The sequence below is a fragment of the Sinocyclocheilus grahami genome, unplaced genomic scaffold (genome assembly GCF_001515645.1).
Source record: "Sinocyclocheilus grahami isolate Dianchi unplaced genomic scaffold, SAMN03320097.WGS_v1.1 scaffold40.1, whole genome shotgun sequence".
Taxonomy (NCBI): domain Eukaryota; kingdom Metazoa; phylum Chordata; class Actinopteri; order Cypriniformes; family Cyprinidae; genus Sinocyclocheilus; species Sinocyclocheilus grahami.
The window spans coordinates 1,513,075-1,530,707 of record NW_015505219.1 but is presented as its reverse complement, the minus strand read 5'-3'; the positions used below and the strand labels follow the sequence as shown (position 1 = coordinate 1,530,707).

At 36.5% G+C, this 17,633-nt stretch overlaps 1 protein-coding gene across 2 annotated transcripts in view; it reads right to left on the bottom strand.

Annotated features, from left to right (window-relative positions):
* Nucleotides 1–17,633, bottom strand: part of LOC107582065 (neuronal acetylcholine receptor subunit beta-2-like) — a 34,781-nt gene that overhangs the window by 7,948 nt on the left and 9,200 nt on the right. For both annotated transcript variants that reach the window (XR_001608898.1, XM_016267786.1), the window contains exons 2-5: nucleotides 8,598–8,743; nucleotides 6,675–6,719; nucleotides 5,384–5,493; nucleotides 2,458–3,589 (exon numbers count right to left, since the gene is read on the bottom strand). Coding sequence is in view for 1 of the 2 variants with exons in the window: in XM_016267786.1 (XP_016123272.1) it covers nucleotides 2,458–3,589; nucleotides 5,384–5,493; nucleotides 6,675–6,719; nucleotides 8,598–8,743 (1,433 nt within the window). In the remaining variant the exon portion in view is untranslated. The remainder of the gene's footprint in view (nucleotides 1–2,457; nucleotides 3,590–5,383; nucleotides 5,494–6,674; nucleotides 6,720–8,597; nucleotides 8,744–17,633) is intronic.

The following is a 17,633-nucleotide window of genomic DNA, read 5'->3' as shown; positions in this document are numbered from 1 at the left end:
TAGATGAGAGGGTGGGGTAAAAAAATAAAGATTGAGAGGTAAACATAAGATGGGAAGTTGCATGTGAATGTGTGGGAGTGAGTGAGAGAAGAGAAGAGAGAAGAGGGTGAAGGAAAAGGTTAATGTGAACAGAGACTTCATTCCGCCACATTGCTCTGATGAGGTGAGACACAGGGGACATGAACCGTAACCACGGCAAAGGCTGCAAGGGAGTTGGCATGGAGACGCCTTGTTACCATGGGAATGAAACTGTGCAGGTCGAGATGATTGACAGAATTACTGAGAGCTGTTAATTTTACCCCATGTTGACTGTGTTCCTGCTCTTTAGGAGAAACCAACTGCTCAATATATTGCTGACTGTTCTAACTACTCAATATCATCAAAATAATGTGAAAAGATAAAGACAAAAACTCACAAAAAATCTATTAATATCTCTTTGGCACTTTTCATACTATAAAAGTGGCCCATTTAAAACATTGAAAATATTTTTTAGAATAGAATAATAAATTACAAAAATAAAACCATTAAGAGTATATTATTGATTTTTAAATACAAATATTATGTGTGTGTGTGTGTGTATATATATTATATATGTTAGTCGGAACATTTTAATGTAATTGAATATATCTATTTTAATACATGTGTTCAGCGCCTAATCACCTTGAATTTCTAGAAATAGATCAGTTGTCTTCTGTCACTTGGCTTGTAAAATGCATATCTCTGTAGTAAAAAATAATAATAAAAAAATCACCTCTAGTATCATCCAGCACGACTGCTACTTTCATATGTGAGTAATGCTGAGACTCAGACCGTGTTTGACAGAATGGGACTGTAAGCCATTTAAATGCCAACAGTGAGTGTAGTGCTGATGTGTAGCTGTGCTTTGGCTAAAGACCACATCTCTTTTTTTAATGCTTTAGGACTTGCCTGGCAAAGCCTCCACATCAGAGATTATTAAACCACAAGTGTGGAGCTGCATATTGATCTGAGTGTGTCTATGGGAATGTGTGTAAGCTTTCACTGAGCTCATAATGAATGTCAAGTTTTGAGTCAGGTCTGGATGATCTAATGCTCACTCTAACAGTTTTAGTGTAATTTCTAACTTTGTTTTAGATGTAGTTGCTGAAATATAATGTAACATTATAATATAATTTTAAAAACTTTGGCTTGCTTCAGTTCTGCTTTTCTTATATCAGTGTAACACTAGTGTACCAACCCATCTTTTAATTTTTGCAGTTCAGGAGATACAGGTCCAATTACTGAGTAAGCGTAAGAGAAATAGAATCTGGACACCAGTGTTACAGCTACAGTATATGGCATGCCCAATTCAAAAAGGCTATAGGTGATATATGTTGTCTGGATGACTATGACAAACTTCATAATTGCAGTGTTTTTTTTGGGGGGTTAATAAACTTAACATTAAAATGCATTTTGATAATGGCAACTGCATGCCATAGTCTTTAAGCAGCCTACACATCCAAAACAAGCTGATAACTGCCTTCCTGATTTAATGTGCTGTTGATTTATTGTAAATCAAATTTAAATTAGTCATCTTAGCAGCATGCAGGCTGGTAGACTAATTAAACACCTGATTCACCACATAAAAAATGCAAGTTGTGTTATCATGTTCCTTACCTTCATGTCATTACAAAGCCAAAAGACTTTCGTTTATCTTTGAAACACAAATGAAGATATTCTGAATGAAACCTGAGAAATTTTAGTCCCTCTATTCAAAGACCATTCCAAAACTTTTCTGCTTCAAAATGTTCATGAAAAGTCTCTTCAGAGACATGATCACTTTATATGATGAGCAGATTTACTTCAGGCTTTTATTCACATATAAATATTGATCAACCCACATGCCATTAATATACTGTAGTCAACGGAAGCTTAACCACACTTGATTAATGCATGAGAAAAAACCTTACGGGTCAAATCTGCATGGACTTTCTAAGGAAGGACAGAAATTCCTCAGGTTTCGTTAAAAATATTTCATTTGTTTCGAAGATGAACAAAATGGTTATGGTTTAGAAGAACATGGGTGAGTAATTTATGACAGAATTTTCATATTTGGGTGAACTACAGCACAGCATGCCTTTTAATTTAATGGTATAATCTACATTTATTACAATTATCAAAGCATGCCATGATCAAACGGCAATCATAATTGCTTACTCAATAAATTGTGCAGGCCTAATAACATTTTAGCTTCTTAGCAATGAAGTTATTTGGCTTGAACAAGAGGGAATGTTTTCATCTCATATTTATAGTATGAATCATCAAGCCGGTTGTCACTGGCACTACTCTATCATTTAAAATACAACGATGAACAGGAAGTATTATTTAAACTATGACAAACTGAAGTATTATTTCAACTATGAATGATAGCATGCTATTGTTGCTAATGTGAAAACACTCATCTGGACATTAAGATGATTATGAAATAGAATGACTCACACTACGGTCGTCGTCCTCGCTCTTCATGTGGTTTGCGATGAAGCGGACTCCGTCTACGGCCTCTTCAAACCCTGGGCAGGCCTGGGCCAGCAGAGCCTGGGTGAGGACTGTAGGGGGCTGCTGCTTCCCCCGAGGTAGAGCAGAGCTTTGCAATGGATTTGAACCTCCTTCCCTGGCCTCTCTCCCCCCTTCCCTTATCCCATTTAGTCCATCTGTCGACCCCCCTCCGCCAGCCCCTCCACCCAACTCTGCCCCAAACTGTTTAACTGAGGCCCGGTTCACATAGCATGTGCACGCCTCATTGTTCTCTTTGCTCCCCGATGAAGAGCCGCCCAGGCCCAGCCCCGCCATGAGCCCAGCAGCCAGACCCCCTCTCCCACCTTCCTGCTGTTCGTTGGCACGCCGGCGTTGGCGCAAACGCTGCCGCTCGCTGCTGTTGCATGGCTGCTGCATGAAGAGCAAGGCAGGTAACTTGTTGAGGAACACCAATTTCACCCATGGAGGCATTGTGTGTGTGGTGGGCGACCGGTGATGCACGTTCAGCACACACACGCTTGTCACAATGGAGAACGTAACAAGCACCATAGTGAACATCAAATACTTCCCGACCAGAGGGACGTCGAGAGACGTGGGCGGCACTATTTTGGAGATCAGCAGCAGGAACACAGTGAGGGCCAGTAGCACAGAGATGCAGAGCGTCATCTTCTCCCCGCAGTCCGACGGAAGGTAGAACACTAGGATGGCCAGCGAGGTGATGAGGATGCAAGGAATGATGAGGTTGATGGTGTAAAAGAGGGGTTTGCGCCGGATGATGAAGTCATAGGTGATGTCTACATAGGTTGGGTCTGAGGGGTTCTCGTTTCGACGGCCGGGGAGAGCGATGATGTCCCACTCGCCGCTGGGCGTGAAATCGTCCATGCTAGCCACATCCGCACGCAGAACCAGGTCCACTTCTGTACGGTCATAGGTCCACGAGCGGAAGCTCAGCGTGCAGTTCTGCTGGTCGAAAGGGAAGTGCTTCACCTCAATTTTACAGGCACTCTTATAGATCGCTGGTGGCAACCAGAAGACACTTCCATCGTAGGAGACGACAGCATTGGAGTAGAAAGACACCTCATACATGCCATCAGCACTGATGGGAAAGGAGACAGAGAGATTATGACATGGTTTATATTTCAAAGTAAGCTTTATCAATTAGCATTTGTGGCATAATGTCGATTGTCACAAAATAATTAAGGGTGCTTTCACACTTGGTTCGATTGGGTTCACACTGTGTTTTTGGTTCCGGTATGTTTGCGTCATCAGAGTGGCAGCTATTTACCCCTTCTGCTAGTAAACGACTATGTAGGAGAAAATGGCAACATAAATGGATACTGTTGCTTGATCTTACTGCAACTCTCTTCTGTACTTTGGATTCTGAAAAATTGTTGTTGTTTCCAAAGCACCAACACATAACGGCACATGCATCTATTTGTCACAAATGTAATGCAAAGAACGCGGGAGTCAATTTCTGCTGAAGGTGAGCGGAAATTAGATATAAATTCTCTCTGCTTGCAGTACTTCAGTCATGCTTGTCAGGAAAGTAAGTGAGACAACACATAATACACAGTTTGGTCAATTAATTTGTCATCAATAGCGGTTCACTTCTGTGATTTAATACAATTGTGCATTTACATCAGAAATGAACCGCACCAGAGTTTACATATACTCTACCCCAGACCATCTCTTAGAAAGTCTCAGGTGTGGTTTGCGGGTGTACACCCGAGTTCAGAAAACAGCATTCACATTACCCAAATGAACCAAACTCTGATGTCAAATGAAACCAGGTGCACACCAAAAGTGCTAGTGTGAAAGCCCACTTAGACTCGTCACTCATTTTTTAAAGGCACAAATTGATACAGTAACATAAAAAGCAACCAGGTTTATTTATTTTTCTTTAAAAGGTTTACTATTATTGAGTTAAAATTGTCAATATTGTTCATTTTCAGGTGGAACTACTCATTTAGGTGGATAAACATTTGGTTATGTATTACTATTGTAATTTGTAGATAAAGATTGCTTCATGCAAACAGTGCTTTACAACTTTGCAGTTTTGTAACTTTTTTGGTATCATTGCACATACAGTATTGTGCGAATGTTTGCAATTTTATGCAATCATGGCGACAGACATTTAAACTTGCACATTAAGCAGATGGCACATTGTATTCAAAGGATACATTTTATCAGCTTGTGCATTTGCTACAGTATGAATCAAACCCATGACCTTGAAAGATTGGATATTGTAACTTTAGGCAATGTTACCCAGACAAGGTAATTAAACAATTGTAGCACACAAGTCACATTGTGCATCCCTACATATAATGATTATCACATCTTGTGGCTATACGTTTAATACAGTGTATTTTAATATTGACGGCCTGACCCTGTTCACTTCAAATGTAAGTGCCTTATGTTACTATTTAGTTCAGGCATTTGGTACAGACACATCACATTTGCTAGGTACATAATCCAGAAAATATTCGAACAATAGTAAAAAAATGGAACTCGAATTCGCTGATAATTTTTAAACCTTAGCGTTTGGGGCCTGTTTGTAGGTGTCTCTGCGCAAGGTTTATTAATGACACATAAAGACAAACACAGGAGGGAAGCTGGTGTTAATTAGGCTGAATTTGAAAACATCTTCCACTGCGTGACATGACAGTGAGAGAGGAGGAACATGCTTTATTTACAGTGAGGTCAAGTAATGTGACACGGGAAGACCACCAATGAGACAAAGACTGATAAGCAGGGATGTTATCTACCCTCCAATGACAGAGGAAAGGAATAGGTGATGGAAAGAAACGATCAGATATGATGAAGACAGTGATAAACTGACTAGATACGTAAATACACAAGAGCCAAAAATTGGATGATCTTTGAGACTTACTTGTTGTAAAGAACAACATCAGGTAACCAAATATGTTTGGAGGGAAGACGGACCTTCTTCATGCCATCAAACTCATCTGGGTTCCATGTTAGCCGGTAGTCCTGCCACTCCTGAGGACAGAGTGAAAATAAATAACCAAGATAGACTCAAGAGAGGCTATGATCCCTGAAGAAAGCAATCCATTAGGATTACCATTCATGTCAATGGCAGATTAAACGGCTACTTTTGAATGGCTGTCAATGGAGAAAGATGTGTTTTGCAGCCAGATAATGTAGTTACAACACCTACTAGCACAAGTTTACAGCAAAACCTTGACTCTTTGGATGAAACTGAAATACACAATCAATTTATGGCCTTTTCCCTCACATTTCCCTCCTCACGTTATGAAAACGTAATTTCTCTTTGACCTGTGAGCAGGAGGTGTAAGCAATTCCACATGCTGTTAAGATTATGTTCATCTGTCACACACACCACTGCTCTCAGTCAATTAGCAGTATATTTAGCATATGTATAAATGATCTGTCACTTTTCATTACTAATAGAAATGTCCTAATAAAATAGATTAAAAGATTAGAAATGATTACTTGAGACTATAAATGCTGCAGACTGCAAATGAGAGCTGTCAAAAGGCGTAGCCTAGCTAATGGTAGTCACATTAATACACACAAAAAGAGTGATAAATGTCTAATGATGGTCATTTAACACACTTCCTGTTGGGTTTTGACCAGATATGTAATTATACATTTTTATTCTGACACACCAATCGCATACACATACACTCTGGATGGGAAAGACACACACTGTGGCAAATTTTTATGGGTAACCTGTACTGACAGCGGCAATAACTCTTGCCAACTGACATCTATGGTCATAGTGACCATCGGCAGATGATTCAGAGAGGGAGTGACAGAAAAAATGGAGAACTAGATAGAAAAAAAGAGAGATGTGTAAGAGAGTACTGTATCTGTATACAAACAGATTTCCATGGGTTGTTTTGTATATAAAAACAGCTTGTGAGATACTTGAATATTCACACTCATACCCACGTTTGTTTGTTTTTATTATGGTGGGAGAATTGTAATTATTGGTACCTGTTGATATTAGCTATTTAATTGTGAATGCACACTTAAAGTTAATCTTGAAAAAAATGAATAATTGAAAAATAGTTATGCAAACTTTAATAGAAATCAGTGGAACATCTACAACAATGATAGCAAAACAAATGTGTGCCTGTGAAAACAGTACATGTGGAAAATAAAATGGGGCATGAGTAATGCAAGTATTGACTGACCTGTGTAAGCCAGACATTGGTGGTCATGATCTGTTCTCTCTCATGCTGTGTAGAAAAAAAAAACAGACAGAGAATAGTAAAAATCGATACAAACTGCAAATTAAATACAACTTAATAATACAAATAAATAATTATACTACATAACAGTGTTTCCCTTGCCATTATATTAGGGGGGCGACCCGCACACACACACACACAAGTGAGCCCACTCCCACTAGTATTTGTAAATATAAAGCCGCAAAACAATTCATATTTAAATATGAATTCTGCGTGTCTCTGTGTTAATGAATGGCGCAGACGCGCGGTTTTGTGTAGTAGGCTACTCGTACTGAAACGCTCGTGACGCTTCCGGTGATATTAACATCTGCCGTCTCACTAATGAGGACATAAATACATGAACAACATCTCCAGAACTGCTCTGAGAGTCACTTCATCAGCATTTGACCGTTTCATTTCAGTAAAACTATCATCGTGTCATACACAAAAATGTAAAGGTATTCACGGCAACCGTTAAAATAAAAGTTCAGTTTAATTCGAGGGCAGAAATATATTACTATTGTTGAGTAGAATGTACGTAACAGACTGCTACTACTACCACTAAAATTATTAAAACCTTATTTTTAAGGAATAAGCATTCAATATTTCTTCAATGTTTTAATTGTAATATTAAATTACCTTTATTTTCCAAAAAATTTAATTTGTTTAATTTTCATTACTTAAAAGATAGATTAAATGAATGTTTTATGCCTTAAAACAAAATGTAAATACACATCACAGAATTTCTGAGCAAAAAAATCATAAGGCTATTGTAAGAATAAATTATTGTTTTTATATTATTGTAAAACTTGTTTTATGCTTTCAAATAATTAGACATGCTAAAACAGAATTTGGTTACAATAAAACATAAGGTTGGAAAAATAAAAACATTTCATAGGGCCCTAAACATGTAATATTTGTTAAACTTTTAATAAATTGATGCTAAATTGTTTAAGTTTCATGATTTTAATTAATTAGACATGCGTTTTGATTAATAAAATGTAATTTAACCATTAAAAAGGAGTCCAGAAAAAAACAAAAAAAAACCCAAAGCCGTAAACCTAGGGGAAACACTGCATAATAAAAAATAAATCTGCGTTTTTGAACCACACATTCAATGAATTATATAATTTCATTAATTCCAGCATTTATTCAAATGTATTTAATTTATTATTAATATAATATAATACCAAGAAAGAAAGTATTCATCATGGTTCATCATTTTATGGTATAATATCTATTTTTATTGACTTTAAGGCTACATTCCTGAGCATAATGGTTATTTTATGGATCAAGGACGTTAAGAAGCCCCTGCTGGCCCTCCAGAGATGAATTACACAGGAATGACACCACTTTCCTCCTTTCACCCCAGGTAAGTGAGCTGTTGATTTACAGTGCATTACAAGCATGAAGGAAGCATGTAACTGGCTGACAGCTGAGCGGTTAGCATTGAATGATGAGTGGTCAGTAAGCATGGGTAATTTGCTGCACCTGTGGGAACAGAGATGGCTATTTCCTGTTGTCCATGCTCACTTCTTACAGCACACTGACATAATTTTACTCTAAAAATCATGCTAATATAGAGGCCTCTAAGCCTAACTGCATTATATCACAGCTCCATTTAAGACCTAAGTAGGCTTACTGAGCAAAGATACATAATACCACATTGAAAACTGACCAAATTTGGAAACAGAAGAGATGTTGAATAGTTAAGAGGGTTTCATTAAATGTTTTGGCTCTGTCACTGCTGACAAATTTGTTTGAACTCTTCTGAAGGGAACTAGTGTTATGATTAAGTGAAGTACAATTTGTAAGGACGTGAAACCTTTATGCACATGCATATTGTATGTAAATATGAGAGAATGGAATGTAAACATGTCCACTGACCACACTGATGAGCTGTGCCAGCGAGACCATTAGCTGCACTGTCACCAGTTCTGAACCATTAGTCGCTGGTCGGATCAGTTTGTTGTAGTGGGCTGGATTAAGAAGATGCTCCACCAGTCTCTCTTCTGTATCTGCCCCATCACTGCCTGTAAGAGATATACTGTAGATCAATATGCATCCCACATTTCATAAAGATTCCCATTTTTGGAAGCAGCATCTGTTGTGTAGTTTTGTTTAAAACTGAGGCACAGCTATAAAAAACACAAAAAACTCCTCTCTGGAGAACAGCCTGGATTCATGAAACATAACAAAAATTCATGGAACTCTTCATGGAAACCACAGAAATAAAAAAACACATTAATGTTCACTTATTAGTATATAAGCGATAAACTGATATATTAGTATATTATATATTAATATATTAGTTATTGAAAATATTGCAAATCATCAACATATTGGCAGTAATATATTTGATTATGATTAGGTAATAATATAACAATAATTAAAAAAACTTCATTTTATAACAATAAAAATATTTAAATGTTTTTATCTGTCCAAAGAAGCCACTAAAACTGTTTACACATCTTTTGTATATATATATATATATATACATAATCTTTTTTTATGGTTTTGGTTTTAGTTAATGATAACCCTGCAAAAAGGTGTTGCAGTTTAGTAAAGAGAACAGCAGCTTTCAGCTTTTGGCAGGACAGCAGAAAAGCACTGCCTTAAATCTCCTTTATTTCTGAGAGTGACAGGCAAACACCGCTCATTGCATGGTTATAAAACCTTTGTCGCATGCTTCCTGCAATTGACTAATAGCACCTACAGATCAGTCCAGTGAGATGGCTTTATTCATCAAATCAAGTAAAAGCTGTTTTTCCCCACTTGAGTCCCACCAATATGAATCAACACAGAACGTGGCATATTTGTAATCTTTAGATACACTATAAAATGACTCTGTACTGTAGCGTCTGGACCAATCAAACACACAATTTTTCATTTGATTTAACAAATCAGTTCTTCATTAGATTAACAAATCGCCACAGTCCCCTCACCCAATAAACTGGATGCCAGGATGTCTGCAAATGACACCAAACCATGGCAACCCTGACACCAGATACTTTTACGACCTCATGGAATGTGAGCAGGGAAAAGCACTGTCTTTTCATAAGGAAAATCCCCAAGGCACAGTAGGAATGGACTTTTCTACTAATTAATTCATAGGAAAACCTTTCTTTGAATGAACAGTGCATCCTTCAGGTCATTGTGTATATTATTGTCATCGTGTATTTTGTCTTTGAGAATGTATACTGTTATGTAGGCTTATGATCGAAACATTCCCAGGAAATTAACGTTCTTAGAATTGACAAGACAGTTGACCCTGAGAGGTCAGCTAAATATCTACAGCGGAACTAAATATTCATAATTAATTATAACTAGTTATGGTTAATTATTCATATTTCCTCATGAGCTGATTCGTTACAGTACACTTATTCTCTTTCATATTGCACTAAGAGACTGTGTAGCATATTGGTCTCCACTTCTCCCATCCTCTTGGTTTCTCCTTTCTCAGGGTCAGCATAATACATTTCCTCTGTCTCTCTCTCTAACTACTCATCCATCCTGTTCTCTGTTTCTGTTTCCCTCTCTCTTATTGGCTTGTTCTTGCCACTCTTGTTGTGTTCAGTGGACAGGAAAGATGTTTCAACGGCAGATCAATAAAGACTCTAATCACACACCATTAACTCTCTCTTTCTCCTCTGTGCTCATGTCCACCTGTACATGCTCTAAATCTCTCTGTCTCTGTTTAAATGCAGTATCCCCTTTCTGCTCAGTTTCCCTTCTTTTATTGCTCCTGTCTTAAAGAGGTTATGATATGAGAAATCAAATTTTCCTTTAAGTTTTGACATATAAGAGGTCTTTGTACCATTAAATCGTCCTGCAAGTTTCAAAACTTAAAATGTCCTCCTTATTATAAACAGCATTTAATCAAGCTCCAGAAACGGCTATTGTGGGATCTGTGACATTACACGAGCAAATATTTTTGTATACGACTGCCCCCAGAGCAAGACATTGATGAATAATTATGCATCATTGCACCAAAGGCCCTGTCCACTGGCGTTCAGTCGCTCTCTGTCTACACCAGACATGAACGTTGTCAAAAGCAGACAGGACCCATTATAATCACTGACGCTTTCTACACTTGATTCAGTAAACAGATGCAAGTTCAGATTTTGACGCTTGAGCCACTCCTTCAACATAACATAAATAAATAAAAATTCATGTCACGACCCCTTTAAAAAAAGACCATGAGAGATTGAGTTACCTGATTTGGTGAGTTGTGCTTGTGTGTCTTTATTTACAGTGTATTAATAAATATGGTGAGTGTTACATAACACTTTTTCTCATACATTTAAATACCTCTTACATAATCTGTAAAATGTTAAGCCTTAAAAATTGAAAACAAAATTGAAAACAAGATTTTTTTAAAGATTATTTGGTAACACTTTAGAATAATGGTTCGTTGTTAACAAGTAACTATGCAGGAAGTAATAGGTAGTACTACATTAACACTTAACTTAATACTATTAACTAATAGAGAAGCAAGATTAACTAAGCAGTAAGTAGTAGCAAATTTAGGACAAAGGTAGTTACTTATTAGATATTTTATAATGACTAAAATTCCTGCATAGTTACTTGTTAACAACGGACCATTATTCTAAAGTGTTACCGATTATTTTTTTATATGAAGATGCTTCATAACAGATACTTACATATTATAAGAAGGCAACACTCAGTAGTAATCAAGGATATCAAAGAATCACCTTTTGAAAAAAATAATTTGTGTAATTTTAGTATATTTAAATGTCTACTGTAACATCATCAGGGCAGAAACAAATTCAAAAATTAAAATGAAGTTAAAAACAAATCTGCAAAGAACATGTAAACAGTTGAGTAGACCTATTGGCTTTGTACATAGAATGCTTGATCAAAAGTCACATTAAATGTTTTTACATTGTTACCAAAAAAATCTATATTTTGAATAAATTCAGTTCTTTTGAATCCTGAAAACAAAATGTATCACAATTTCAACAAAAATAAAAACCAAGAACTTAAGAATTAAATCAGCATATGATTTCTGAAGGATCATGTAACAGTGAAGACTGGAATATAGTGACTGCTTTTTATAATAATTATAATATACAAAGCAAGGTTCATATAGAAAAGGTTCACTGAGTCTGGTGTGGAAGATCTTGACTGGCCTGCACAAAGCCTGAACTCCACTGAACATCTTTGGGATGAATTAAGATCACAACTGCACAACATAAATAGGAGCAAATCCCTGCATCAATGTTCCTTCCTCAAGTATGAAGCCTTTCTAGAAGATTGAAAGCTATTATAACAGCAGAAGACCAACCCCTTATTTATGGCCATGGTTTTGAAATGACTGTTAATGTTCAGCAAATGCTGCAATGACTATCCTCATTTCCTTTTCTCTCTTTTTCCTCTCTCTCCTCTTTAAGACAATGTTGTGCAGGGTTGTGTAGAGGCAGAAGGTATTTTAATAAATCAGCATGTTTTCTCTTCATCTTTGATCCTCTTTCTGTGAGTTTGCTGTGCTATATAAAGCCAAGCAGTGGGATGCTGTCTTTTCCAGTTCTCTATTAAGTGCTTATAATGTTTCCATGCGCTTTGGCTTGTGTGGAGAAAAATATTTTAGGGGAAACCAGGGGCAATTGTGACATATTTGACATTTTCCTTAATAACTCACAGAATAAACTACAAATGTACATGCCGTGTCTTGGTATGAGAAACACGTGCCCAAAGCAGCAATACCACATATATAAAGAATTTCATCTGCCATGAAAAATATGTTTTCAAAGCAAACAATAACGTGTTATTATTTGAAATAATATAAATAATAGCCTAATATATATATATATTATATTGATCCTATATTATAAGCACCAACTACATTGTCATTCATTTTCATATTTTTTGTTATAAATTCCTCACAAAATTAAATGACCGCAATCATTTTTCCATCATTTTCTTTCAAGAGATAGTCCACCAAAAAATGAAAGTTGTCATAATTTACTTTTTTATTTATTTTTACAAAACAAAAATTCTATGGAAGTAAATGGGAACTAAAATGGTTTATTTACCAACATTGTACAAAATATCTTCTTTTTTTGTTCGGCAAAAAAAATTATAAAAAAAAGTAAGTCATACAGGTTTGGAACAGCATGAGGATAAATAAATGATGACAAAATGTTCATTTTTGTTTGGACTATTTCTTCATCCCTTTATGCTTTTCCCCGGTTTTTTCAACCCACATTTATGTAGGTTAGTTCACATACACACACATACATATCCACATTCACTCATGCACATATAAATAGTATTTTAATGAATGAATGACATAAAATGTCAAAGATGTCAAACATACAAAAAAGCTAATTTGCATGTGATGTTCATGCTGTACATTCAGCTGTAAATAGCTGATAAATGTCCCCTGCACAAAATAGTCTCTCCATTCAGGCTATTATATACAGATTTGTGCTATATTTATTCGCTGCATTTCTGCAGTACATGCCTTCGTGGAGAGAAGAAAGAGAGAAGTCGATTCAGGAGGAAAAGGACGATGTGTTTTAGACAGATGCTTAGAGCTGATGGTATTGATCTGAGCACTCATAACGGAGAAAGCTTCCAAAGATGGGCCAAACAAATTGCTGGCCATAAAAAGCAATTGTGTTACCGCACATTCACATTGCATCACACATACCGCATCCATTCCACAAGGACACGAGGGGAGTCGGCTTCATAAACTCATCTGGCTGACATTGTCTTCTTTACAGGATAATCCTGCCTTACAATATGTCTCCAAATTCTACCTCTCAGTATTTGATTTTGATGTCACTTTTTCATTTACCAGAGGAATTAGAAATTGCTCAAAATCATTGTTATTTCAGAATTTGTCATTTTATATCATATAATGTAATAAGAATCATATGTAGATGTTCTTTCGTTCTGTGCAATAAAACCGCATTAGCGTTGCTAAAATATGCATGAAACGTAATCACAGCATTTGTGCACATCAGCCTTTAAGCAGTTCAACAAGCTCTTATTCAGCTTTGAACATACAGTGCTGTCTTTAAATGTGCTGTAAAAGGATCGATAGCACTCTGAACCTGTTTCATTGTTATGCGTCCCTTCCCTTTCTGCTGTTTCTGGCTTCCTTCTGTACCATCACTATATGCTCCATAGACACAAAATGGTTCTGAAAATTGAGTGTTTACAATTAGTCCAGCTTGTGTTGACAGGTTTACTGTATGTCTGGCTGACTTGGAATGGCTTGTCTGAGCTTGTTTGCGCTCATCTAAAATGAATATTGACTTGGCAACACATGGGCACATCTGGATTAAAAAAACGGCAGCTCATCAGAAATGAATACACCTGACCATCGAGGCCCTGTTGTCCTACTTTTGTTTAAATATTTAATGTAATGAAATGCATTCATTATTATAACATGTTGACCACCACAAAATAGTATATTTATAGGTGTTGGAAGTTTTATTTTGCTTCAGCAATGTATAATCCATATTAACATAAAAATACATTTTTGTATTCGAATTTATTAGATTTCTTTCTCAAATTATAATTTTACCTTGATGAAAATGATGAAAATGAGATCTCATACTCTTTAATTAATCTATAGCTGTTTTAAGTTGTTCCTCATAAAATAAATTATAAAGCTCTACTGTTATTAAAAGCCTGTTGCCATGGCATCCAAAAAGCTAAAGGTTAAAAAGCCTATTTTTCTCTCCACATTACTTGCTTGCGTTCTCTTTCTGTCCCCCAGGAAAATTCTTGACATCTCAAGAACATCATAGTCCATCGTTCTCTACAAATAATCTGGACATGTGTTTTGCCTGATGACAGAATGTAATGAACAAAAGGTCAACACAGAATAAATAAGGTAATGAGTTATGAATATTCATAAGGTCTTTGCTGAATCAGAGTTCTGTGCTGTTTACCTCACTTAACATTTATGGCAATTCATGTTTTCTTTCTAAATCATGAAAAAAATTTTAGCGGGGGCGTGGCAGAGTCTTAACTTTGATAAAGAATATCTCTTTGGGTTTGTGACTTTAGTCTTTGCAACTTCAGGGATCTTATCTATGCACAATCAGCTTGTAACACTCCAAAGAGAAAGGAAAACTTGAAATCGCATCATATGACCCCTTTAAACAAAAATACAATATTGCTTTAATGTCAACCAAAAACTAAAGATGCTCAATGTAATGTATAGTACTGTAAAATGTACAAGTATGTCAACGGTTATTTTCATGACTTCGCAATGAAAGAATGTGAATACATTAATATGTGTGTAAATACATTAATACTAAATTGTTGCTTAAAAATGCAACTATCTCTTTCTCATCCTCAGTCTGTTTAAGGGGTCCTTGGCATGAAAAGGCTGAAGACCTCTGGTTTATATGCTTTTTTGACAGATATTCTAACTACTGTAGAAGATTAACATGCAAGACATGCTGGTTGGATATCTGTGTGAATCTGAAACCTGTGTGAAATCTCAGTATCATTTGCTGGCTGTTGAAACGGTCTGTGGATCAGAGATATGAGAACAGACCAGAGTACCAGATCACTGCCTTATCTAGATGGGTTAAAGTGTTGAGCCAGCATGACTGACATACTGTACAAATCAGATGACAAGAGCGCAATGTAAGCATGTTATATGCACATACTGTATAAGCCACAATCTACATGAAACAGCAAGAGAGAGAGAGAGAGAGAGAGAGAGAGAGAGAGAGAGAGAGAGAGAGAGAGAAACAGAGAAATGTAAGATAAGTAGAAAGGAAAGAAAAATGTGGTTTGTGTGTTCAATGCACTACTGTTCAAAAGTTTGAGGTCGGTAAGATTTTTTATTGTTTTGGAAAGAAGTCTCTTATGCTCACCAAGGCTGCATTTTTTTGGATCAAAAATACAGTATTCACATGATCGTTCTAATATGCTGTTTTGGTATTCAAGAAACATTTCTTACTATCATACTGTATATATAGAAAAAGTTGTGACAGTTCTGCTAACCATGATTTGGCAACCATGATGCTTTTCTCAGGATTCTTTTATGAATAGAAAGTTCAAAAGAACTGTATTTATTTGAAATAGAAATCTTTTGAAAAATTATAAATATCTTCGTTGTCACTTTTATTCATTTTAATGCGACTTTGCTGTATAAAAGTATACATTTCTAAAAACTTTTTTTTTTGGAATGGACACCAAACTTTTGAATGGTAGTGTAGATTTATAAAAGACAATTATCATTTCATGCTCATGTCATTCTTTCTGTAAAGCACAGATATCTCTTTTACATGCAATTTCAATGAATGGGACCTTTGCAGCTTCAAAAATAATGCAAAATTCACAGCAATAGTAGCATAAAAATGGTCCATATAGCTTAAAATGTATATATTCAAAATCTTCTTCCTAACACTATTGGTGTGTTCACAAGAGAAATGATGTCTGATTGGCAAACGAATAGTTCTTTTGAGTAAGATCATTTCAACTAATCGATTGATCCAGTTCACAAAACCACTCTGAATGATTTGTTCACAAATTGACTGATCTAGTTCTAGATGACTCAATGATCCAGTTGCAGCCGTTCTCAGGACTCACAGAAAATGTCAGCAAAAGACTTTAATTTGATCTATTTCTCAACCACAGCTATTGTATGGCTTCAAACAGATATAGAATGCAGTGCACAAGTGTGCTTTGTGTGATGTTTTTGTAAAATGAGCACAAATTGGATGGAAAATAATCTCCCTATTGTTTTGCACATAAGAAAGTAAGCCATACAGGTCTGGAATGACATGAGGGTGAGTAAATGATGACAGAACTTTAATTTCTGAGTGAACAATTAATTTGAACTAGGCCTATAAGTGCGTAAACACTCTCAAATGGTGGGGTTTGCGATCGGTATATGTACTAAAAGAAGATGCCAGAACGTCCTTGAAAGTCCTTTGAGAGTCAGTGTGTTTACCCCAAAGTAAAGGAGAGACACAGACTCTGCGAGGAGGAGTGTGTGTGCACTGAGGTGTGAATAATAAACACTAAAAATAGACCAGGAGGTGAACCTCCCATCCGCACCTACACTCACTGCTCTTTATTGACCCCTCAAAATGCATCTCTTTATGCATGTGTGCAAATGGGAAAGACAGTGTTACACGCATGGGCAAGTTTGCGTACATGTAATTTGATTAGTATGCAAGCCTGCAGCTTGGAGATCTGTCTCGTTCTTGAAGAAACACACCAAACACTGTCCACTGATTCTCGCCTGACTGTTCCAAAATCTGCCTCCTGTTCCACCATCCACTTCCAGCATCACTGTCTCTTCTCTCAACAAGTCAGTGTGCTCTGTTTGAAAACATCCATCCATCTCATCTTTGGCTTATGTAGTGGTATGTTGTAAAGTCTGATTCCTGGGTGTGAGTTTGAAGCAGAGCTATAATGCAGGAGGTGGAGAGGGCTCGACCCTCTGTGTCTCCACCATCGATCTGCTGGTAGATAAAGGTGGGCCATAAGTCATTCCACAACAGGCTTTGTCTGTTTTTACAGCTCCCTCAAGGCAGAATCTGTATTTAGTCCAAATCACTGCCAAATCTGCTCCTCCTTGATAAAGAGAGGCCAAACAGAACGACGTTCAGCAAAGCAGAGTCAGGACCGACTTGCTGACATTAATTACAGTTAATGCATGGGCAGAATGGACGAGGTGAGAGGAACTGAATTTTGATTCACCATATATTTTGGCTGGGTGGGTGCCTATGAATACTGTGCCTTTCTATCACTATATGCCTGTACAACACGTTTTGCCAGGTAACAAAAATCTATCTATCTATCTATCTATCTATCTATCTATCTATCTATCTATCTATCTATCTATCTATCTATCTATCTATCTATCTATCTATCTGTCTGTCTATCTGTCTGTCTATCTGTCTGTCTATCTGTCTGTCT